At 33.9% G+C, this 26,910-nt stretch overlaps 1 protein-coding gene across 2 annotated transcripts in view; it reads right to left on the minus strand.

Annotated features, from left to right (window-relative positions):
• Window positions 1–215: 215 nt before the first annotated feature.
• Window positions 216–26,910, minus strand: part of LOC136982305 (ATP-binding cassette sub-family C member 4-like) — an 87,156-nt gene continuing 60,461 nt past the window's right edge. For both annotated transcript variants that reach the window (XM_067278782.1, XM_067278781.1), the window contains 8 exons: window positions 22,264–22,497; window positions 22,093–22,193; window positions 19,863–20,060; window positions 19,632–19,787; window positions 7,995–8,084; window positions 7,714–7,886; window positions 497–602; window positions 216–421 (listed from right to left, as the gene is read on the minus strand). In XM_067278782.1, coding sequence (XP_067134883.1) covers window positions 245–421; window positions 497–602; window positions 7,714–7,886; window positions 7,995–8,084; window positions 19,632–19,787; window positions 19,863–20,060; window positions 22,093–22,193; window positions 22,264–22,497 — 1,235 coding nt within the window. In that variant the 3' untranslated portion in view covers window positions 216–244. The remainder of the gene's footprint in view (window positions 422–496; window positions 603–7,713; window positions 7,887–7,994; window positions 8,085–19,631; window positions 19,788–19,862; window positions 20,061–22,092; window positions 22,194–22,263; window positions 22,498–26,910) is intronic.

Consider the following 26,910-nt stretch of genomic DNA (forward strand, 5'->3'; position numbering starts at 1 on the left):
CGAGAATAAACCATTATAAATATGTTTAAAAATATTATTTCCAAAAACTTTTAATTACGTTTCAGTAATATTTATCATAGATAATTTAACAGATAAACTCGCAAATGTTTCGGTATTACCAATTTTATGTTTTACTTCATGTGCAGAAATACTACTTGACACAGATGTCTTTAAAAACAGGATTAAATAAAAAATCATATTAGATTTAAAAAAGATGGATATACATTGAAGACGATCCACTGTTTTATAGTTTTGTTTGTTTGACCCTATTTTTAGCGTAATATTTCTCTTCGGCAATTTTGTATAATTCGTTCATTGAAGTTACTCCCATCTTCATTACCAAATTATAAAAAGTGCCATTTACGTTCTTCAGTAATGCATACGGCGAGTCAAATTCTCGTAATTTTCCTACATCTAGTACCTAAAAATTTTAAACGTCTAATTAAGAAAGCATTTATTTTTATATCAATAAAAAATTATATTAATAATATCTTACCAGAACTCTATCGGAATCGATAATTGTGTGTAATCTGTGGGCTATTGTCAACACTGTACAAGATTTGAATCTCTCCCGAATTATTTTCTGTAGACAGGAATCGGTCCTTGATATAAAATAAACAAAATATACGTCGTGGTTGAAAATATTAATACCAGTATAAAATACAAAATTCATATAAAAACGGTAAAATTTACTTTAAAATATCACTATTTACAATGTTTCATACAAATTCCGACCAATTATCATATCCGTGATATATACTTGCTATTAGAGATATCTTGGTAAAATATATCCCACGGTCAGATATAGCGGTACGTGTGCACCAAGGTTAACAGGATCATAACACCATCACAAAAGACTAATGGTAAACTTTTCATTTTCTCAAATCCTCTATTGGGTCTATTCCCTTTTTATACAGGATAGTATATAGGTCCTATGTGAATTTTGTACAGAAAGGCTAACAATAACAGAAAGTGCCTGTAATGTAAACGTGTAAACGTGCAAAAAATTGAAAACTATCACCCATCTGGAACAAGTCACAAAAACTACAGAAATATTGTAAAATGTAGACTATAAATGTACTCATACTAATGTCAAATATAAAGAGACAAAACTATAGACTAATGCTAACATCGAGGCATAATTTTCAATATTTGGTATAAAGAACAACACACCCAGTTTCAGTTCATAATATCAGTTTTCATTTAAACGTTTCAAATTTCGTTAGCGGTAATATTTTCCATTCGCCATCCGATAACAGATAGGACACGTCAAAATTCAGATTAGCCGAATCAATTCTCAACAAAAGGAAAAATCAAAGCTTTGCACTCTTAGATGAATTTAGCAGTCACACTTACTGAAAAATAAAGCAATTAGTTAGCAATAAGCTATGTACAGAAAGATTTTCTAAAACCTTCATGACCAGAAAGGCTTCTCAAACAAATTTAAACGTTAGCGATCTCAAAAAATAATTTAGACACGCTAATAAAATTGGCAGACAAGGTAGGCAAAGTAATCACACCAAAGCTATAATAGTTATAACCAATTCAACAGAAGGCACGATGTTACTTATCAACTATAGCCCCAGGTTAAATTGCACCGCAAGCAAGTAAAATGATAATCATGATCTTAAAGAGAACGTGCAAAAGTTTATCCTCGCACCATCACAATTTACCTAGAAACGAAAGGAGAGAAAAACTAAAAGAGCGTGCCAGGATCATAGAAAGTTTCGGAGTAACAAGTTTTGCCATTTACCGCGATCGTTCTGTCAGCTGGAAAGCCATTAAAGGATATCGCAATAATTGGCAAGATTACACTTCAAGCCAGGAAAGAAATCCCACTTCTTTGTTTACAATATTTCGTAAAAAATGAAAATCTAGTCGATAACAGCAGGAATGATTGTGTCCTCCACTGCTCTATGCGTTTTACATCTAAATAATCAGAAGACAAAACTTTATTAATCCAACAGTCACCGAATTGAAGTTTAATTTGGACATATGGACTCAAAAGAACCACCCTGAATCTGAATCTAATACATAGGTATAAATCACGTTTATTGTTGTGAACGTGAGTAAGCCTATTATCAGGGCAGTTTTCTGGACAAAAGAGTAAAACTAAGTTGATTTTGACTTAAAGTTACAAACTAATTGCACTACATTAGCAACTATCTTAAAATAATTACACTTGTAAATGTTGACATTACTGATCAACTGATAATACAGTCATAAATGACACATGTTACTGTATAATCATTGCACACTAAACAAAAGTTTCGAGTTACACTAGCATAATACGAACTAACTGTACTTAGAGCATCTATTGCAGCCAACTTCTGTTTGGGATAGGTTGAGTATTGAGTACCGTATGACAGAGCAAACAATCAATGCTAAGAGGAACACTTCTATTTAAATTGATTTTGAGTAAGATGAAATTGCTGCATTTTTTGAAACATAATTATCTGATACTGAAATTGTTCAAAGTATTTCATGTTCCAAGTCCGCTGTTAATGTTTAATTGGCAAATCCTACAACCTAAGATCAGTCAACACGGACAAAACGAAACGAATCAACATCTCACTGGAAAGATGCATTATTTAGTGACGCCCACACCAAACAACATAAGAAAACTGTATCATGGAAAACTGTCACTGAATACTTTCTGAACGACCAAATTTATTTCCGTAAGACATTTTCCGAATCTCTTTCGGAGACTATTCAGAATGTTCCTGTTAAGAAAACATTCCCGAATGGTCATTCTGAATTGTTTTTCTAACAGGAACTAGAGGCCTGTATAATGCTCTGAGTGGAATATATGGAATTTAGTCATAAATAAAAAATACTTCTATTCTCAGATAAAAAATGTTTAAATATTTATCTCAGTGTGGCCTGATGTAATCCTCCATAAAGCAGAATTTCAAAAATAAAAATATTTAATCAAAGAAGACACAGTCTGTCCAAAATATTTTTGAAACCCGCTTTATTTAATATCAAGTGTTCCAGAACACCCTTTGACGACCAGACCGTTCCTTTGAGGTTACTAGGCCGTCAAGTAAAAATCGTTCCTTTAAAAAAACACATAAAAAACATCCAATTAACATAGTAAAATTAAAAATCGGACTGGCGGGTCTTACATACATCTTCAGGTTCTGTCTCCAGAAGGGGAATTCCACACGTTTATATCCACGTGAGGAGCGCTGTTTAATGTAGATTTCGGCGATAGCCCTCTGGTGAGGAATTAACGTATAATTTTTTTAATTGGTGAGTTTCGATTAAATAAAAATTGCCTAAAGACGAAACTCAACAAATAAAAAATATTCAAAAGTGAGTATAGCAAAGAGTCTGTAATATCTTTTTGAGCATTTGGAACTGATGTAAAAGCATTGCTATCATTTACTGATTTCTGTTCAAACTCGACAGACTATCGATGTCTTTTAGGGGCTGACCATAAATTACGTAAGGGCGATTTCGGTCATTCTAGACCCCCACCTACCCCTGTGTAAGAAACTGTAATATTTTCTTTGATCCCCCTCCCCTTATCTTCCCTATCTTAAGTAATATTTAGGCACAATTTTATAGAAAGATTTTAACAAAAATAAATTTTTTAATAAAACCCTAAAAACCTTAGGTCCAAAATATATAATTATTGATTAGTTAATTAATATGTACTATTATTTATAAAAAACTTTATGTGAACAAATTTAAAAATATAAAAATTTAATGAATTCGAATAAACAATTTATTTTAAGAACTTCATTTTTTAATTATTAACAATCTTTTTATTATTATTATCATTAATCAACATCATAATATTCATTTTTATATTAATTTTAATTATCACAAAAGAACGCAAAATACTTTGACAGATCGACTAGTACGTGTAAACAGAAACGATATACAAAATAAAACAAGAGAGAATAGAAACCACATTCCGTTGCCATATTGGTTACGTCTTGGCTAAGGCCAAGAAAATGAACTACATGCTGCTTAAATGTGCTAGGTGCACCGGGGGACTAAATCATAAAGCTTATAAAATTCTATATTATGGGCAATACAACCAATGCTACTTTACGCTGTTTCTAGCTGGGGTCATGTAACTAGTAAAATTTCAGTAGCAAATAAATTACTCTCTCTTCAAGGACAGTTTGCCATCAGAATTTCAAAGTGCTGCAGAACTGTTTCTACTAATGCCTGTCTGATTCTATCAGAGCTCCTTCCTTTGCCGCTATGTATTGCAGAAAAGGTTCTAAACTACTACATCAGAGCTACAAACATCGAGGCTCAACAACAGTCTCTAGTCCTCTCTACGGCTGTTCAAATGCTACCATATTGCAATTACCCTATCTCTGATTACCCTGTAAACAAGGTTATCCCCAGGGTACATTTGGTGTCATCTGCTTCCTCCATGGATAACCATGCAGACATTAATGGCGGGTCTTACATACATCTTCAGGTTCTGTCTCCAGAAGGGGAATTCCACACGTTTATATCCACGTGAGGAGCGCTGTTTAATGTAGATTTCGGCGATAGCCCTCTGGTGAGGAATTAACGTATAATTTTTTTAATTGGTGAGTTTCGATTAAATAAAAATTGCCTACAGACGAAACTCATGCAAATAAAATATTTGCTACACCGATGGGTCCAAAAGCTCCCTTCATGTCTGCTCAAGTATCTGTATCTTCCTCCAAACTGGCATATTTTGCCCAAAATATGTTAGAAGGTACAGATACCGCCACATATCAAGCTGAAGAAGATGCTGACTACCAAGCTGTTCAGTGGGCCACTTCACCTCCAAACAAAACTCTGTCTATCAACATTTACAGTGATTCTTAGTCTGTCCTAAAAGCTCTATTAAATCCCAATTGCAATAGCAATAAAATTACATATATCCAGCACCATATTAAAAATCTTGTAAATAAGATAACTTTCATGTTTGTTCGTGGCCATACTGGCATACTAGTAAATGAAAAAGCCGACTTTGAGGCTATGTCAGCTGCAAAGGACTACACTCACATCCCTCTCTCACGCACCAACCTTAAAAATTATATTTATTACAACGCTATGCAAAAGTGAAATCAACAATAGTTGAGCAGTAAAACTGGTAGAATAACTTTAGAAGACTTTATTTTCCTAGTGTCGAATGCAGGTTCTCATCACCACTTAGAGATTTAACGTTTGCTACTGCTCAACTACTTACTGAGCATGTATAACCGGGCAGAAACTGCCTCTTGCTTTTGCTCCACGGAAAACCTAGACACCGTCGACCATATGATCTATTATTGTCCAATTTACGATTAAGATAAACTTATTCTGAAATTAGAAATCTTTACGCTTCGTTTCATGTGGCCATATCCATTCGATAAGCTTGTTCAGAAGCCACTGTTTGATGCTTTTTACAATTATGTTCAAAAAATATGGACGATAATACTATTCATAATTTCTAGTTTTACATTTTAGATTTTTCTAAAAACCGAATACTAATTTATGCTTACTTTGTATCATGTATTTTGGTTTATGTATTCTTAGTGTTATACACGCATAGGAGCAATGTACTTATTCAAATAAAAAAATCGAGAGAGAGAACTACACAGCCTTTCTTCCATGATAAAAAATGTGTCTGCTAACGTTATTATTCTATTGTGTCACACTTGATGGCATTAGTACAACAAGCGTTTTTAATAGAAACCGCCAAATTGAAAACTCCACCACTCAACGAGACCAAAAAGTAAAAATAAGAATTCTACGTAAGACGAGATCTATTACCCCCTACTCCTAAATAAGAAATCGTAAGAAATCCTTGATCCCACCCACCCTAAAATATCTTACGTAATTATGGACGGCCCCTTAGGAAGTTAGCTGCTTTTAGATGGTATAATCAATCGTGATGAAAAATAAATATTTCATCAAGAAAAATCTGCTTTTCATTCATTATGGTACCATGATTTATTTAAAGCCAATGGAGTTCTACTTTTTCTTCGGAGAACTATAATATATACGCCCAATTCTGTGGGAAATTATTGGAGATTCCTGCACATACGGCATACAAAGATGGGTAGTATTAAAAACGTAAGTCTGATCTTTAGGTACCAATTCCTTAGGAATGGTAAAATATCACTGCGATAACCGTTACAACATTGATCACATCAACAAAGTAGCAATCTCTTGCCTTTGTAATAAATAACGGCTGCCCTACAAAGTATTACATCCTTTACACCTCATTAGTCTTATGTCTTTATATATATGTAAGTATTTATGTCCATGTAATGTATGTACTTTATACAAACAAGATCTTTACTTCCTGCAATTACTGTCTACAAGCAATACCAGACATATACTACCTAATGCATGTTTTCAAATGATGCTTTATACAAGATCATTCGTATAGTTTTCTTACATACTGGATAATTATATCAGTGTGAATAATTACTGATTTTATCAACGAAATCTGACTTTATTCTTTTCTGTAGCACTGTTAGCCAAGTAATAGACTTCTGGAAGGATTGCCTAACAGACTCATTGACAGAGTTATTGAAGAAGAGACAGATAGCAATCAATTCCGGAACACTGATCACGCTTATTGAGAGCAGCTAAACGTATGATAGTCTTCTCTCCAAATATACTGAGAACATGAACTTGGGAAAGCCACTTATATTTAGTGACTAAAACTAACTAAAAACACATTTATCAACAGGCGATTTGAGTATAGTACCTTAAACCATGTTGCAATATATGATAAGTATCCGCTACTCTTTAGAAGACTTCTCTGACATGCTGCATGCCAAAACCATATATTCGAAGATCGAACTAATTCAAACATATGACCACAAGCCTGTACATCATGAATATATTATAAGACAGCAATTAGCACAACCTTTTCTTTTTTCGATTTTTTGACTATCTAATGCAGTCCTACTTTTACAATCATTCACTAATGAAGTTCTGAAAGATGTACAATTCTCATTTGCATAATATATTGATCGCCAACAAATCTGAAAAGTACTACAGAACACAATAATAAACACTCTTCGAACACTTCACTAAATATGGTATTCTTTGAAAATGTATACTGTAAGCACAATTATTTTTCTGAAGGGATTGGGCTAATAAAAGACGCATATAATGTCATTTTTATTACCACAATTATAACCTTGACCTTGTCAAAAGTGGTTTACTTTGTGCATGTGCTTTAAGAAATAAGATTTTACCCACTACTGTGCTTCTAAAATTTTGACACTTGAAGATATTAGGAATAGGTAAAAGTCTATTTAATCATTCTCAACCACAAACACCTATTTATCATTGTTTCTCACACACAGTGTGTGAGAAACAACAATAGAAACACGACACGGTTTCAAGTTATCAAAACCTATCTATCAGTTTTGCAACTATCTAACGCCTTCATCTACATTAGGATTCCATACTGGCGTTCTCCACGTTAAAGATGTGAAATAATATATTATGACTTGGTTGACAGCAATTTATGCTTAGATTTCACTAGTTATTTATAAATTTATATTTTGGAAAGTATTGTAAGTAAAATACGTATATTTTTAGTTGACAATAATGTACGAAAAGATTACAAACCGAAACACAAAGTGAATAGCACAAATATATAACAGATTGCCAAAACTTATAACCATTGTCCACGCAACACAAATTAAAAACATAAATCATTTATATTTAAAATTAGATAATATTTTCTATTTCACGTGTTCTGACCTTTTATCAATATTGGACGTTGCTTCGTCCATGACAAGAATTTTATTCTGACGAAGAATGGTTCTTGCCAGACAAATTAACTGTCTTTCTCCCACGCTGAAATTTCTCCCTCCTTCCGTTAAATGCGTATTCAATCCTCCAGGTAATTTTCTAATAAGTTCTTTTAACTGTACCTTTAATTGAGATGTTTTTGAAAGTAAATACACGATAATTAAGTTTACTCATTGAAAGAGATAGAAAGAAAATTAAGAAGAAAATTGAAATATTTATTTAATTCTAACCTCTTCTATGACATTCCACAGCGTTTCATCCGAATATTCATTGAAAGGATCGATGTTCCTTCGTAGAGGACCGGTAAACAACATCGGGTCCTAAAACATACGCATATGCTGGATAAGTAGCTTCAATTATACAATTCATTTTTATAGTAAATAACGTGCTTTCTAATTACATAAAAGTAAATATTATAATACGTTATTTGAATAATTATCCTATGATACACACGATGCAAATTTCAGTAACAAATAAACGATATTGTGATTGTCTCTTTTCATTAATTTTATCCAAACACTTAGAGTACGTTTGAACTTCAATTAATTCAGAAAAAAGTTACCACATCTCACTGTTCGTAATCTGTATTGTCTCGGAAATGATAACATTACTCTTGATTCTGTAGTTTGCATAACATTTTCTGCATTTGTTTCTTCTTCGATAATACTCAACACTGCATAATGTGAAATAGACTGCTGTGTTTGCTTGCGACAATGCGTCTTGTTATGCATCGCATTACTGTATGCAATGCAGCGTGATAAAAATTTAAAAATTAATTTAAGCTTCGAGTTTTAATGAAAATTAGCAATATGTGAATGAAAACTTTCTCTTCTATAACACACACTAGACAATAAAGAGAAGGAAAATTTAAAATAGACTTTTGCCCCCAATCCTAACTGAACTTAACAGTAATTTGGTGATTAGTATGGAATAATCCTCCCCACATTTCCAACATACAATATAATTGATTGTTACTCTATACTGACAAATCAAAAGTTCAAAAACTTTCGATATAATCGCATGTTGGCACCCCAAACAATTTAACGTGCCCAAATAAAATTCAAAATCTAAATAGGAAAAAGTGTAGTCTTCCCAACAGAACATCATAATTAATAATGATTAAATTTTTTGATGTAAATGACTTTGATCGTGGACACATTTTTGATAAAAATCAGATAAGTCATTTAATATTTCAAGTGGAAACAACGCTAGGGTTTTCAATGGCAACCGTATGAAGGGTGTACTTTGTGTATACCAAGTATGTCAAACTCATCTAAACAACGGGCCAAGATTCACGCGGGCAACATCACATTTACAAATTTCCTTAAAATTATAATTTGATGTGAGTATGCAGGAACTAGCAGGTAGGCCCAGCGTTGCTCGGGCAAAAGTAACGATAGCGAAGATTAAAATTATTACATTATAGTCACAAAAATAGAGTAATTTCATCAACGAACTAAGTTCGTCTAAAGAAAGGTCGAATTTGAAAATCGAATGTTCTAATATTGTTCGATTTTTACGACGTGTTCTGATTATATCCTTCGATTTTCATCGAATATCATAAAGAAGAAAGGTCAAGAAAAACCGAACTAATCTGTTTAAATTTCAATATCGAATATGTTCCAACATATTACTCTTTTCTTTTTTTTTTTTTTTTTTCAAGCGCCCGTAAATCTTGCACGTCACTTTCTCTCGTTCTCTATTGTTACTTAACACTTTGGTACTTAAATTTGGTACTCTAACTGTGTACCAAATTTCAACTTTCAACTCCTAAACGTTTTAGCGAATATTAAAATTATTACGTTATAGTCAACCTTACCCGTTTTTACAAAATGCAAAAATTGCGTCCTCCCTGTTTCCAGACTAATTACAGAATTTTTGAGACAGGACTAAAAATATGTCCGATTTCCCGCAAAAACAAAAAAAAAAAAAAAACTGCGTCTGTGTCTTGCACGTCGCTTTCTCTTAACACTTCCATTGTTACGTAACACTTCTATCGTTGATGGAAGTGTTAAGACTTAATCCTATCCCTCTTCCCCGTGGGGTGGAATTTCAAAAAATCCCTTCTTAGTGTGCATTCTCGTGACGTACCCTAACTGTGTACCAAATTTCAACTTTCAACTCCTAACCGTTTCTGCTCTTAACATTTCCATTGTTACGTAACACTTCCATTCTTAACGCTTCCATTGTTGACACTTCCATTGTTACTTAACATTTCCATTGTTGATGGAAGTGTTAAGACTTAATCTCGTCCCTCTCCCCCGTGGGGAGGAATTTCGAAAAATCCCTTCTTACTGTGCGTTCTCGTGATGTACCCTAACTGTGTACCAAATTTCAACTTCCAACTCCTAACCGTTTGGGCTCTGCGCTGATTATTATTATTATTATCAACTCGTCTCGATTATATATATGGATAGGATAATTAAAACACGTTATGTAGTTCAGTGAATTCAACTCAACAATATGTAATTCCTATGATATTTCTTTTATTTAAACATTCATTTTATTTAATTAATGTACATATTTATAAAACTAAAATCAATTGTTTTCACCGCAAACTTGCCAGCTCTTTATTATTCCTACTAGTTTTCCAATATCTGATTCCAAGACTGAGAACAATCTTCACTATCGCAGATAGATGTTTATTAGTTAATCTTGATCTGTGAGCCATTTTATTTAATTTTAGAATATTGTGGCCGCGGGCCACGAAAAATCACATCACGGGCCGTCAGTTATACACTCCTGGTTCATTCCATATGCAAAAACATCAGGGCCATGCAAGAAAACGGCGGCTCTCCACGCATCATTCAAATATTTGAGTGACATGGACTACCAAGACTGTTATAGACACACCAAACTGCAGCTTTGATGAAGACTACATCCTAGTATCCAGATCTTCAAGAAATGTATGTGAGCAGACAATTCGGTGCATAGTACATAACCTAAGTTTCTGAAACCAAGTGTGTCACTGCCCTCAGTGCCCAATTGAACACAGTATTTTATTTTTTTTCTAAAAACGTCAAAACTGAATTTTTAGAGGAAAGTGCGAATTATAGAATTAGATTTAACCCAATCTTATTTGCATCGGGCCGACGAAAGAATGCCCTTATAGCATCGATAACACGAAGACTTTATTTATCCTGCCAAATTGTACTTGACAATTTAATGGATACTCTATGATGATGCAGGAAATTGTTTCATATGACCCATTAGCTCGTTCAATTGTATAGAGAAATCCTGAAATTCTGTGAGCTACCAGAATATGAGAAGTGATAACCTAAACCATTCTTTTTTTCATGCATCCTCACGAGAAGCATTCACTTCGGCAGGATAAGATGCAGGCAGCTTCACCAGGCGGCCATCACCCACGCATAGCTCGAAAAACACACGACTTAGTTTCAGATCATCACATGGCCTCCGAGGATCCCATATTTAATTCCAATACACTCTGTCTAAGAGTTTTTTGAATAGAATGCTCAGATTCACGAAGCTAGTACCAATTTCTATGGCAGCCCAACGAAGAATTGCGCAACAGGGTGACTTGTAATACTTGCAGCAATTAGTGTCCCGTGATTAGTCTTTGGAAAAAGAACCACGGTAGTAGTAATAGTTTCAAATGTCTTGATAAATTAGTGTTAATTTTCAACTATGCACAGTTTGATATGTTTTCTGTATAATTATAAATAACAGAATATCACGTAGGCAATGGTTATATTTGTTTCAAGCATGAAACATTATTAGGCAGTAAACTGATTCGAATTTTACAAAAAATTAGTCGTCCTCTCTCTATACTTTCAAAAACGAATTTAATTTAAATACATAAACGAGCAATTATTTATTGTGACAGGAGTGAAAAAATTTCTCATCAGATCAATCCAATGATAGCTCGTTCTTCTACGGAAGCTAGTTCACAAAATGGCAGCCAAAGGATGGAGAAACAGAGGATTCCTATTACTTACAACCCCCTATTGAGATCCTTGTATAATAGAATCGCATGGCAACGGGGTGTCTCCCTTGCATACAGAAAGTGCCCCTTCCTATTTGATATGCTATGCAATGGAAAAGACAGATCTAATATGGAAAGACTTCCCGGTGTACATGCGATTCCGTTTAGGGATAACCGATTTGACAAAGACTTAGTATACATAGGATCGACGAAACGTGCGATTAGGGTCAGGTTAAAGGAGCATATGCACGACATACAACACAATAAATGCTCCACCTCGTTATTAACTTATGCCTCTGATCCGGAGATTATAGCGGACACCTCAAAGGCTAAGTTGATTGTCACCACACCCTGCATGGACCATCTCAAATGGTTGGAGCAGATCGAAATTTGTAAAGCTTACAGTACATCCTCATCCATTAATACTAGGGACGAGACCACTCCTTCCCTGGCCTGGCAGGTCCAATGCATGCAGAGGATCAACAGTATCCAACACCCAAAGGACCGCCCATGAAGGAAGTAGGGAAATGCCTGTGACCTGCTGCTTCCCAAGGCGGCACATGACATTGACAACCGTCTGGAGTGCGAAAAAACCCTTTAAAACAACGCTCGATCCCACATGAAAGAACCCTGACGCTCGATGCCGCTTGTCTCTCTGTCCGGCTCTTTTTTCATCTTCGAAAAATCCCTCCAGCCAGCTCCTCACCCGAAGAAGAACCCAGGCGAGGCCCCGAATGCGTTCGTAGTGCTTGACAAGCCCGCTACGCACAGGCTAAAGGCTCTTGTAAGTAGCATTTTGTATTATACACCGCGGTGTGCGGTTGTTCTTTATAAATAATATGATGTATTTATTAAACTATGCTTTAAACCTATGTCATAAAACTATATCCTTTATTTATTTTAAGAAACTAATAAGCATAATGGTGAAGACATCAAATAAACAATAGAATCATAAATTATTCACAAAGACTTTGCAGAGACTTTTCCTATGTTGGTTAATTAACTTATGTATAATCTCTTTTTAATGCACTTCCAATATGAGTGTGTATGAATTATCTATGAATAAGGAAAGACAAACTATTTGTATGAGGGAAGTGAATAGTATAATAAACTAACAAGACTATGCAAATTAGTATTCATGCACGAATAAAAAGTTAAAAAGTTAGTGATGAATATAAAAGAATTAATTATTGATGAAATAAAAAGAAAACAGTTAATATGGTATGGGTTATTTGAGGATACAAACTGCCAAGGATTGCCATGGAACAAAAATCATAAAAAATGAGAGGAAAACAACTGAGGAAAGACCTAGAAGGTATATTAAAAATAGTAGAGGAGTTATTAAGTAAGAACTATGTATGAATAGAACAGGATAGAAAAACTGTCTGCAGATCAGAAGACAGCATATTCTAAAAATTTATTTTATGACTGCATATGTATTTACAGCAAGTCCTCACTAAGATCATTTCATTATAATGTCATTTAAAAAAGAAAAGTACAAGTGCATTTATAATCATGTACAATTATCATTGTTAAATTTTCTTTATAAACAACAAAACTCCTTCTACAAGGTAAAAAATAAATGCCAGAGGTTGTAAACAAAATCCAATAATAATAATATTAACCAATTTAAATGTTACTTATATTATTTAGCCTATGATAAAATTGGTTTTGTAAAATGTCGTTTTTGTTAACATTGCAGTCTCCAAGAAATTATCATTGACATTGTGAGGACTTGATGTGTATGCTTGCATACATGTGTGTACATGCATATTTGATTGTTTTAGAGAAAGATGGATTTTATTTACAAATTATAGAAAATTTTATATTACTGTTAACTGTTTAATAAATTAAATTTATAAAAAACAATTATATTTATTCATTTTTTAATGTTTAAAATTTGCAATAATAAGTAATATTTAATGTTGAAGTGGATATTTGCAAAATAAATATTTTAACTTTACTTAAACCAAACAACCAGAGCAAAAACATTCCACTATTGCAAACGCCCTTGACACCCCTTTCGGGCTCTCCCCAGGCCCCCACACAAATCCGCTGCAAGCTGCTCATTCAAGTTTCGAACTTCAATCTACAAGGCATTCGATTTCTGATTCAAAACACACACGTATTTTAAGATATTCAAATATTGGATATTAGTATGATATTCAAAATGCGCACTAGACCTAACCCAAACCATTATAAACCAAATACAAAATCAAATGTTATCATTTATCAGGACCCGCCATGCCATGGAAAATGACATCTCTTCCCTGAAACCAATGCCTGTGTGGATCCACAACCCACCTCAAACATTTTCACCGCCCCCAACACCCCAAGGCAACCACGACGCAGAGTGACAAAGACGACACGTGCCTCCCAAAGTCAGCCGCGATGTCCAAGTCTGTCGCACAAGCTAAAAGGGCCGCCGTGCACCCACTGTGCAGCATGTCCGACCCATGCACCCCCCAATCCCACCGCAAATGAACGTCTGGCAGAGCCAACATACACAACCTGTCCATCGCACCTGCATCTCCCACCGGAACTCTGCAGATCCCTGGCAATCTGTCCAGACTAGGATGACCTCTTCCACTCCCCACTATGCCGCAAATGGACGGACATCTCCTGCACGCCACACCGATCCCATGCCCATTGGCAACTGCACCACATATTGTTTCCAAATGCGGGCCACAAGTGAGGGGGATCATCTTCCCATCATTCTCCTCTTCACTGCTCAGCACCCCCATCTTAATAGACGCCATCCCCCGCGTATGCTTGTAGCCCCCACACAACCCATGCATAAGACTACCGCATTCATGCTGAATGGCCATCCCTTCCACATTTTCCATTTCCCGTGCCAACGTCTGCGCAGTGGAAAAGTGTGTGAACACTCCCCCGATCAACGCTCTGAAGACCACCACTCTATAACAAAAGGGATTACAGGATCCCACCGAAATACAAGATGGGACAGCATTTGGCCCCCAATACACAGCAGTGTGCACGCCTGATCCCTCAACCACGACGTCCACATCCAAGAAGTGGACCCTGTCTGGGCTGTGCTGCCCCACATCAACAAACAGTCCATAGGGACTGTTGCTCATCTATAAAGATACATTCCAGGATTAAACGTTTTTGCCAATACAAAGCTCGCCAACAGGCGAGCTTTGTATTGACATGAAGGATATAATCATGGAGGCTCCTGACATCCCTAAACTATTCCCATTTGCCAAGACACATAAGCAAGGGCGACAACTGCATCCTGTAGTGGACAGGGCTAGAGCACTCACTCATAAATTAGAGAGCTGCATACACAACATGCTTGCCACACACCTGGAAGGTTACCAATTCACAGTATCCAGCCCAGTAGAGATTTTGGAACAACTTAAGGAGATCGCCTTTCCCATGTACGCTACAGTGTTATATCCATCAATAGAGCTTCCACCATGTTTTTGTTTGATAAGGGACTTATTGTTTACAAAAATAGATGATAGATCAATGTACCAAAATATATTAGAATTGGCGCAGATGGCATGTTATAGTTCAGCATCCCAATTTAAAGGGATTGTGTATGCACATAGTAGGGGTGTCCCTATGGGCAGTCCGTTATCTGGACACATATGCAAAATGGTGGTCAGAAGGTTAAAAAGTAGAACTGTATCTAACTTCCTCCCCAATATTCTCCCATATAAGAGCTACATAGATGATAACATCATCTTTTGGAGTACGAAACCGAATCTTAAACGCTTCATAGACGCAATGAACGACAATCCCCATAGACTACCTGTTTAGACCAAACAACATAGCTCAGACAGAGCCCACCTCCTGGATGCGGACATCACAATTGAAGGATCAAACGCACACACCGCTGTGCATCAAAAACCAAACGCTGTATCAACACACATTCTAACAAGATCCTGCAATCCCTTCCCCACCAAACAGCAGCCCTCAGAGCACCAGTCAGGAAAGCACTCACACACCTCTCCACCACGCAGGTGCCAATGCAAGAAGATGCACTGTTTCTTATTGGCACCACGCAGATGCCAATAAAAAACACAAAAGGGACAGCCATTGAGCATGGACACGACACAACAATCTCATACGCAGGTCACGCGAAAGCTACAAACACACGCAAGAAGCAGCATCCATCAGGATGGAAACACTGAACAATGAAAAAGAAAATGATAGGAAGAAAATCCCCCACCCACAACCCACATTCAAAATGAATACACAATGCAACCGCTAACAAGTGCGAGATCAACACAGCGTACAGGAGACGTCTGTCCATCCACAACACACCAAGGAACAGAAAAGACCATCCCAATCCAGACAGACCACCGGGGATCCACAGAGCTCTGGCAAGAGACACAGATGCGATAGAGATACGGTACATGCCGGCTCCACCAGACGCTCGTCACCGACAAGACTAAAGTAGCACAAGTCAGACACACCACATAACAAATGCACAACAGCCCCCAACCCACGTGACAGACCCCTGACATCACAGCTGACTCCAAGAAGCACGCATCATCCCCACCACTTTGCATCACGACCACCCCAAAGTGCTGGAGGAAATGGAAATATTCAAGGTGTGCCACAAGTCCACACATGAATCAACTTCAATGAAAAAATGCCATCCCCCACGGCATGGCAAGTCCCAATTGACGACAGCACTCGATTCCACATTGGTTTTATATTGGTTCAAACTGAATCCAGTGCGCATTTCAAGGGCAGGTTTTGAATCAGAAATCGAAAGCCTTCCAAATTGAAGCTCGAAAACTGAATGGACAGCCCGCAACGGATCCACACAAAACCCCGAAGAAGAGCCCAGAAGGGGCGCCGAAAACATTCGCAATACCAAAACACTCCCACTTTGGCCATTTGGTTTAAGTAAAGTTGATTTTATATTTATCCCGGTGTGTTAAGAAGTTAAAAAAATAAATATTTCTTAATGAGAAATGACAGAGATTACAAACTTTGTAGGTATAAGGTGTTTTATAAGTTTTTGATTTTTATTCTGATTACCGTTCTGATTTCCACAAATCATTCCTTGAGTACACTAGGAATTGGTTTTTATGTCATAAACTAATCAATGGTTAAATTGTATTGATATTTGAACTTTGAAATGCACCTAAACAAAATAACAATAAGTAAAATATTATCATCAAAAGATTTCTGACAAAATAACTAAACAACTGACTCAAATAAATTTACTATTTCTTTTAAACATGAAAAAGAGTAATAAAAAATTCCAGAAAGAAGTATAAACCTGTGAATAAATAGAGTACTCATAGAGTGATCTTTAAGAATATCTTAAAATTAATAAACTATAAACTTAAATATACATTGTGATCAATAAATTTTATAGTACTCTTGATTGTATAAAAGTGCTGCTACGCCTTAGTGGGAAAATGCTGGGAGATTATTAATTTCTCCTTTAAAACTAAGCATAAAATTGTTCCACAGTAAAATTGTATACTTCAGCTAATCTCCATTCTAAAGATGTGAATTCTGTACTGATTTTACTGTACCAATAATAATTCTTTTCATTGATATGATGAATGTCTACTTGCTGAGATAAACAGCAGAAGTACAGCCTTCACAAACTTGAAACAGTAATCAGCTCTTGGAATTGATGACATCCCAATAAAGTTCCATAAAAATAATCCAGGTTTGTTGATCTTTTCCAACAAACTATACAGTTCAAGCGAGATTCCATCAACATGAAGAGTCACCAAAACAGTACCCACTACAAGAAGGATACTCATGACTCTCCCAAGACCCACCACCAACATCATCCAAGATTTCTGGTAAAATTTTGTGCAAATTGCCTAGATGCACATAGTTTTTTTAAATTATCAAATAGATTTTAACAAAATTTTTCTACAATAGATAATATTTTTGTATTACATACATTTATTCATAAATCTTTCAAAAAACATAGTAAATGTTATATCTTTTTCATCAGTTTTCATGTTTCTTTTGATTCACTGAACAGACACATTAATATACATAATAAAAAAGTCAGTATGTGCTTTAATAGTCAGAATTACTCCTGTGCATCCAAGTATTAACCCAACTATTTGTGAAAAAAAATCCACATAACACAATCTCACACAAAACATGATCCTACCACATTTTAATTCGTAAGTATATATTTTCCGACCAACACTTATTATCTTACAAAAATTTCGGCATTAAAACTACTGCTTCTACTTTGTCAATTGCTCTTTAAAAAAGTGAATATAATTACTTAACTACTTATTTTGCTTTTATTATCCGAATGTAATACTTTATAAAAGGAAAGCAAATCTTCCTCTGTGAGTAAATAATTTCCTAATAAAGCTGCAAGTATACAAAATCAATTTGAATGCAAATTGTGACATCGTCACAACGACGCACTGCAATTTTTATCATATTTTTAATTTATTTAATTAAAAATGGACGAACTCCACATCAAATTTGTAGTGGCTTGTCCCCGTAAATCATGCCTTCCCTTTAACAATAGAGTCATGCCGGTCATCTAACATTTCTCATGGTAAATGTTTTGAATATAAATAACGTGACTTCTGGTTTGAACCGGAAGTTTATATGTAATTATATATTTATAGTTAATCCGGTTCCCCTAATCCTAAGGTTTTCACATCTTGTCTCGAATTTCATCTATTTTATGCCGTTCTCGAGATTATTAAAAGAGAGCGAACGACAGTGGAAATTTATACGTCCACAATTTTTTTCAAATTGTAGCCCAATAATTAATTTTTTTTCTTTTTCTGAGAACCTGCACTAACCAGAAAAAAATTATTCGAAAAAGAACGTATAGATTTAAAAGAAAATTCGTACGTGTTAAATTATTTTTCACTCTCAACAAAGACAGTGGAAAATGATTGTATTTTGCACGGATTTGTTTCCTTTACAAAAAGTGACCCATTTTTGAAATGAGTTTAACGGGAACCTAACACTGAAAACTACCAAAAATAAGAATAAGAATTAAGGGAGAAAACCCCGAATAAAAAAAATAAAATCAAATGCCGGCAGAGAGAGTTCATCAATCGCACGTTGGTGTAAGAAAGTTCCGCCGCTGTTCCCGTTCTTCGCCGCCGATCGCCGTCAGAGCCCATCTACCTTTTTCAACGGAACAAGTCCCCGCCTACGTTGCCCAGTCTATCAAGTACTAGTCAGCCTCTCATCCAGCCGTACAAGTATCAGACCATCCGCAGCAATACTAGAAATTTATTAGCTTTCGTCCGATTTGTAAACTCTTATTCTCGGTCAAGAAGACTCTTCTATAATAATTCGCTACCACAGCCAAAGCTGTAAAGTCATTTGTATAAATAAACGGAAATTTATTTTGTTAAATGTGTAGTAGAGTGCATGACTTTCGTTTCGCTCTCTCGACTTCATTCGTCCCGAATCTGACCGCTTACTACGCGAACGATTGCGAGAAGAAAAAAACCAGTCATAACGGCGATAACGGTGTCAGTCTTGATGAAGGCGGTGACGAACCTAAGATCACATTTATATATATTAATAAATACTTGATCTCTACAGTATTAAATATTTTTACTCTTTTTTCTTGTTAAAAAACAAAGTCTTTATATGAATTCTAAAATGACTTCTGTTATGCCCACAACAGAGAAGTTCACAAAGAGATTTCCGCCGGACTCGCCGTATCAGAGACAGACTACTCCTAAAGTATTCTTATGTTTCTAGTTTCGTTTTTATCCGATCTCTGGTCACTAGTACGGTACGCTGACAACTATACAGTTTGACCATCCAGCAATAAGTATACCAATGAACGATATCTTTCATCATATTTTAAAAATTAAACTTTTAGGAATGAAAGAGAGGAAAAAATATTTTCATAGTAAATAAATACGAAAATAATTAACAAAAAATTACTTTGACTAAATTAGTTATTACTTACTTGAGGGATGGTGGATATTTTACTACGTAGATCCCGAAGACCGATATCCTTAGTGTCGATTCCATCGATGGTGATTGTTCCCGTTGGCTCCGTCATGCGAAATAACGAAGCAATTATTGAACTTTTTCCTGCTCCTGTTCTACCAACAATTCCTATCTGCAATTAGTAAATAATAGAAACCACTTTACACAATAATTACTAACAAACTCTTCTGATTTGCACATATTTTACCTTTTCTTCAGAGTGAATTCGAAAAGTCAAATTCTTTAAAACGATATTTTTATCCTGGGAGTATTGCAAAGAAACATTATCAAAATGAATTTCTCCTCTTTGTGGCCAATTCGAGGGTGGTCGTTTTTCGGGCGAACTGTCGTACGAAGCTTCCGATTTCAATTTGCTGTATTTCAGAATGCGTTTTACCGAATTCATCTGAAAAATTTACTTTTTATGAAGTAACACAAAGTTTGAAACTTGTTGACGTAACAAGATAAATTATCCGAGATCGTATTACGTGTAGAACTTCATTGAAGCTAATGATTGGAACATTTTTATATAAAGAGGTATGGTAAACATCGTTAACATTTAGTTCTTTCTTCATTCTAAATTAATTTTTATTTTTATTAAACCGTTATAATTTTCATGTACTGATATACACTTAAATTTTTTTTCGTGTCTTCAAATTTGTATAAATTAAATTAAAATTTTATAAATTTTGAAAGGTGGAAAATCTTCTGTTATTTGTTACTTTTCTTAAAATGTAAACGTTTCTTTATGATTTTAATATATATATATATAAATTAAATTGAGAACTGCCATACACGATTGAACTTGCTTTGCCGCATTTCATAAGTTTCCTATTCCCAATATAATTATTTTTAAAATTAATTATAAAATAATTGCATAGACAAGATTACATATTGCTAATATCTAATAATTTCAGTTTAATATCTGAAAAATTTATTTTTACGCTCATCTTTTTTTGGATTTATTAAGTATAAAACCCAAAGGGACACACATGTAAATGGATTTATTATCACAACAATGTCGGAGCAAATCGCATTTTGATAATTCGTCGCATTGTGTAATATGGTGTTTTGAGTATGTGTTAAAAAGATGTAACGTGTAATTTGTAAAGCTGTCGATAGTTAATATCAAGATTTAGTATTGTTTTGAGTGTTGATGATTTTGTTATTTTATTATTGTAATTTTGGTGATATTGTTTGGTTTATAGACGTTTGTACGAGTCTCCTAACGTGATTAATGTATGATATGTGTGACATACGATATATACTGATAAGAGCTATTTAACTCCAAAGATCGAAATGCAGTTTATGTTTTAAATAAAGCAACAATGGTTTCAATTGTCTTATAAACCTTCGATAGAATTATACACTATGTATTTGTAGAACGTGTATTAAATTAATTTGTTTTGGATTACAAATGTCGAATATCCGAAGTGATAAAAACAAAAACTACAAAAAGGTATTTGTAGTTAGTTAAGTACATTTTGAATATAATCGTCTTCAAGATTTCCTTTTAGATAGATTAAAAAGATCATAACAAAAAGATTGAAATGACATGAGCGATGTCATTTTTCTATATAAAGAAATCAAAAATGAGAAAAAAAAACTAAACAGGTATCGAGGAATTTGCTGATTACATTGATTTCCTTTACTTATTTATGGTCCAATTTCGAGTTAATTTTGTTGGGTGTTTTCAACGCGGAAATAAATGTAACAATTTATATGAAAAGTTAATGAAATTTCAACGTAAAGAAAGAGAAAATACTGTTATCTTTGTTTAGAAAATAACAATGAAACGAATGATTGTATATTTAATAAAATTGAAGACATATTTGCTAATAATAAAACTATAATTTGCTTGTCTACTTCTTAATTGTTTTAGTTTCAATTTTGTCTCATTTTGATGAATTTCGAAAAGTAATTTTTGTCAAAATATCGGTTGTTTCGAAAAAATGTTGAAATACTGCCACGTCACAATTGTTTTCATAAATATTTTGACCAATTTATACGATAATTGAGTTTTTTTAAAAAATATTTGCTGTTTATTTCTGTTCGAAAGTAACTATAAATGAGCAAGAATTAAGGTGGTTTTCTTGAGTTTGAGAAAAGTAGACTTTTTTTAGTAATATACATGGGCTAGTGTTAAACAACAATTAATTAATAAGTAAATAATTACTAATCTTTTTAAACAAATAATACTAAGATTATCAAACAAACACCCGGATTCCTTTACTGGACGTTATTTTCTTAATATATATTCGACAGATTAGTAGAAAAACGTGTGGTGTATTCTTCAAATAGTTCAAAAACGTGTGGTGAAGAATATTCTTTCTTCCAAGAAGTGTGTCTTGTTTGAAAAGTTGCACATGGTCCGATAAAGCAATTGGCTGTTCGTTTGATATTTGGATTAATTATCGGGTTAATTAGATATATAATACCTGAAATTCCAATTCAGATGTAAACGCAATAAGGTTTTGTAAATTCAAAATTATTACTATTCCGTAATTTAATACAAGGCCAAGTTTGCTTCCTGCGTCATCTAAAACCGCAAATATAAATTCAAAAAGACTTATATTATATACTGTAGAAATTTAAATATAGTCACTCACCTGTATTGTTTGAAACACCGAAAATAATAACAGTAATAATTAGATTTATGAAACAAATTATATGACCGTATACGGAAATCCATCGAATTAAACACACGTAAATAAACAACGTTGAAGTGTGTTTATCCTGATATTTATTAAACATGCATTTAAATTTGCTTTCAGCGTTAAATGCTCTAATTGTCGTCAGTCCGTAAAGAGATACACTCAGATGTGAAAATACTGGACTTCTCACTGTCAAAATAAAATTTTTTATTATAATTCAAGTATTTTACGAAGTTTCTTTCACATGATTAAATTATTTTACTTTTCAAATATAATAATTACTAACTTATTACCTTTAAGAAAGCACCAGATAATTTCTATCTGACCTAAGGCTAGGCCTAATGTTAAAGTGGAAAGGACGAATTTATTCTTTATAAAAATAAAGCATAAACTAGACTCATCCACTTCTGCATTTTTTCGAATTACAGATAATTTAAATATTTTCAACCTCCAATAATATTCATAATAATTTCATTAACTTTGAATTTAATATTAACAAACTACTTAAATTAATTAATTTAATTTATATGAATTATTATTTCAATTTAAATTATTAAATTATAATCATTTCATAATTTAATATTAACTTTTTATTTTTTAGGATTTGTCATGGCATCTAATACTAAAAATGAAAAATAACAGAAGAAAAGAAAAAATTCAGTATCTTTTGGCCAGAAACATATTTTGTAATTAAAACGTGTTATCTGTCTTATTTGTCATGATAAAATTGCCTGTTTATTAAAAAGAAAACAAGACTTTCATGTGAACTTTGAAAAATATAATAAATTATGTGAAGTTTTGTTAAAAGATTTAACAATCAGATTTTCTGACATTAGAAATATGAAAACTGAATTAAAATTGTTTAGTAATCCATTTTTATTTAATTATTTGAAAATGCCTGCCGAATACCAGCTAGAACTCATTGAACTTTAAAGCAGGGAATCTTTGAAAACTTATTGTAGACGACATTCCCTTCTTAAATTTTTTAAACAAGTTTATTCTTTCAACGAATTTGATGGAATTGTCAATTTATCTAGAAAACTATTGTGTACAATTCTTTCCGTGCAGAAAAACATCAAACTGTTGAAAGAAATATTTTAAGTGATTCCCATTAAACTAACATTCTTAGAATTAAGACTAGTACCATAAAAGCAGATATTGACAATATTATAAAAGAAAGGCAATGACAAAAATCGCATTGAATTTATTTTTATTTTGTGTGAGAATAATTTCTTTTTTAATGTCAATAACAGAGGGGGGTGCACGTGATGTCACATGACTCCGCTCACATATACAGGTGCCATATTTGTTGCTGATTTCACGTTACCCTGCTTGATCACTTTATTACGTCAACGTGGAAAAAAGGAATTTTACTCGCTTTGCAGCCGATTTAAAAAGTAATGATTTGATAAAATATAAAGAGAAAACTTCTTTTATTGAATCAGATCTATAAGAAATGAAACAAACGGATTTTTCTTCCAACGATTTAATCACGTGGTCAACTATAGAACATAGAGGCAGTAAATTATTTGGTTTAACAACTAACGCTGTCACACTGGATCAGATGAAGGCATACAAATCACTCGATGCTCATAATTATTTGACAAGCGGACTTATTCATCGTGATATTTTATTCGTAATGATTTAATTTTGCCTGCCATCTTCATGTGAGACTTTCCATTACTCATAACATAACTGCGTTAATATAAAGATGAATGTAATTTTATATTTAATCACATTTTATGTTAAGTTGTATTTATAATTACCATTAAATTTTTTCTTTTCTCACTATGGTTTTGTGTTGCGCAAGTCTCTAACAACCTATTATTAAGATTAAATTAATTAGCCAAATAAATATGGCTATAATAAATTAGAGGGCTTATCACATCAGAGACTGACTACAGCAAAATAGACTAATTGTTTACAAAAATTAGCCTTTAATTAACCACAATCAAATTTTTAGTACAATGCATTTCGGGCACAAAAATCACTAGCTTACATACTCCCCTACAGTATAAACAGAAATATCTATCAAGACCATCATAATATAAATAGAAATTCCAGACTAATACATTCTGGAATTGGCTGATCGGGAGTTTTTGTGTAAAGAAGTTTCCAAATAATTTACTGTGTCTTCATGTTCTGTAGTTGGCCACATAGTTAAATCATTGAATGAAAAATCCGTTTGTTTCATTTCTTATAGATCAGATTCAATAAAAGAAGTTTTCTCTTTATATTTTATCAAATCATTACCTTTTAAATCGGTTGCAAAGCCAGTAAAATTCCTTTCTTCCACTTTGACGTAATAAAGTGATCAAGCAGGGTAACATGAAATCAGCAACAAATATGGCGATGATTGTTTTGTTGGGCGGAGCGATGACGTTATATCACGTGATTGCACTCTCTATACAGCGTTTTTGTAATTATACATATTTGTTATTAAAATTCGATATTCACATTTTAAACTTTTTAAAGCATATATTTATATAAATTTTCTTTGTGACCCACTGAATATACCTAAGTTTGTAATTTGGCTCATTAAAAAGAAAGGTTGGACAACCCTGCACTAAATGCTATAGTTTGCTTCAGGTCGCTATTTCAAACCAAAGCAACAAAAGAAAGTAGTGAATATTGTCTTAAATCTTTCTTGCAGAAAAAAATGACCAATATGTCACGTTGTTGACTTCTACGTTTCAACTATTCACATCAAAAGTATATTGAAGCCGTTGAAAAGTTATTGGTGGAGACCAACTAGATGTACCTTATCAAACGCAGCATTTCATTATACTATGAATTTCGATTCGTAGATCAGTCTACGTGAGGAATATGTTCACTGCCAAAAATACAGTCAGTCAGTCAAATAATCTTTATTCTCTGGCACCGCTGAGCACAGCCAGGCAGAAATACAAAAAGTACATAGTAGATACATGCCGTTAGTCATACAAGGGATACAATAAAATGGCAGAGAAAAGGGAAATAAAATAAAATAAAATAAATAACATAAATGAATTAAAATAAAAAAGAATAAAAATTAAATAAATGATTAAAAAAAAATAAAAGTGCACTATAACTAAAATAAAATTACTGTACATCAAAGTCTAAATGCTGTAATAGCAGAGCAAGGCATGTAAAAACATTGGCATCAAGGCTAGAGTGAATCGGATCACAAGAGAGCAGGTCAACGGATCCCACATCTAATGGAGTAGAGTGCAACAAATTTCTTTAACAAGTTAAAGTTGCTGTTGTTTTGTAGAAAAAAATCAGGCTTTACTGGCCAGTCTAGATTGCTTATATTGGCATGCTGCATGCACTGATGCCTAATGTCATCCAGCATAGGACAGTTGTATAAATAGTGCATGACACCGTCCCGCACCCCACAGAGCTGACAGCAGTCAGAATTAGAATGGTGAAACCTTTTCAGGTAAGCACGAAAGCGCCCGTGTTCAGTCAAAAATTGGACTAAATCATGTGTGGGTTGAATCCATTTGCTTTGAATACGTTCCTTGACCTTTGGGATAAAACGTCTTGTTATGTGTTGTTCTGGGATCTTGTCCCAATCCAGTTGCCAGGTCTCCAAGGCATTGTCCCAGATAAGGTATTTAAGTCTTGACTTAGGAATGAGATTGTAGGCAGGAGGGGTATCAGGATTAGGCGTTACGTTTCGTGCCAGAAAGTCAGCCCGTTCATTACCCGGAATGCCGCTGTGTCCTTTGATCCAATTGATGGCATATTTGTTAAAAGACGTAGAAGCTGCAGCGAAGATGTCGTTCGCATGCCAAAAATACAGGAACCAGTAGCATGATTTCCTGTTGAAAAATCTTTATTTTTATGGAACGCAAAGACGGTTTGCCACAAAGTTACAATTGTTCTGGCACCATGTTTTATGAGTTTTTATTTAAAAATTTTCATATTATTAATTTTTATAAAACGGCAAAATTTTTAGTTTTCAAATCAGAAGTAAGGTTTATAAAAAATTCTAAATGCTAATAATGATCAAAATTTTCATTATGACTCTCCCCACTCGAGATATGATATAGGACCCAATTATCATCCAACCCCTCGACCTTTAACCACCAAAATATAATAGCATCAATACCTCCTGTGTACAAATTACCAAACCAAATTTTGTTTTTAAAACTGTACCTCATTCTGAGAAGTTACACGACCGTTCAAATTTTGCAAAGTACTTCATGGACTGTCTTAATCATTTTTGATCAAAAAATAGTGTAGAGTGCAGTAATTCCCGACGACTTGCTGTAGTGCATTACAATTGGAAATGCCATCTGAAATAACTTTCCTTCTGTTTATAGAGATGAAGAAATTTATAAATGCAACAATAAATAGCCCATTCTCGTTTATTCATAAAAGCACGCATTACATGAAGAAGACAGACTTCTAAGTATTATCCTATCGCGTTTATTAGGAGACATCTTGTTTACTTCCCACTTTTGACAATTTATTCTTTCCCCGTAATATTTTGAAATTTTCACTTATAACGGCAAATTCGCATTTCCGTATAACTTCAGTTTTCAAAGAAATTTCTCGCTGCAATGCTGTGATGTGCTGCTTTTACGTTTTATTTTCTTTGTTAAAATCAAAAGA

This window comes from Centruroides vittatus, unplaced genomic scaffold (genome assembly GCF_030686945.1).
Source record: "Centruroides vittatus isolate TY-2023 unplaced genomic scaffold, ASM3068694v2 contig_82, whole genome shotgun sequence".
Classification (NCBI taxonomy): domain Eukaryota; kingdom Metazoa; phylum Arthropoda; class Arachnida; order Scorpiones; family Buthidae; genus Centruroides; species Centruroides vittatus.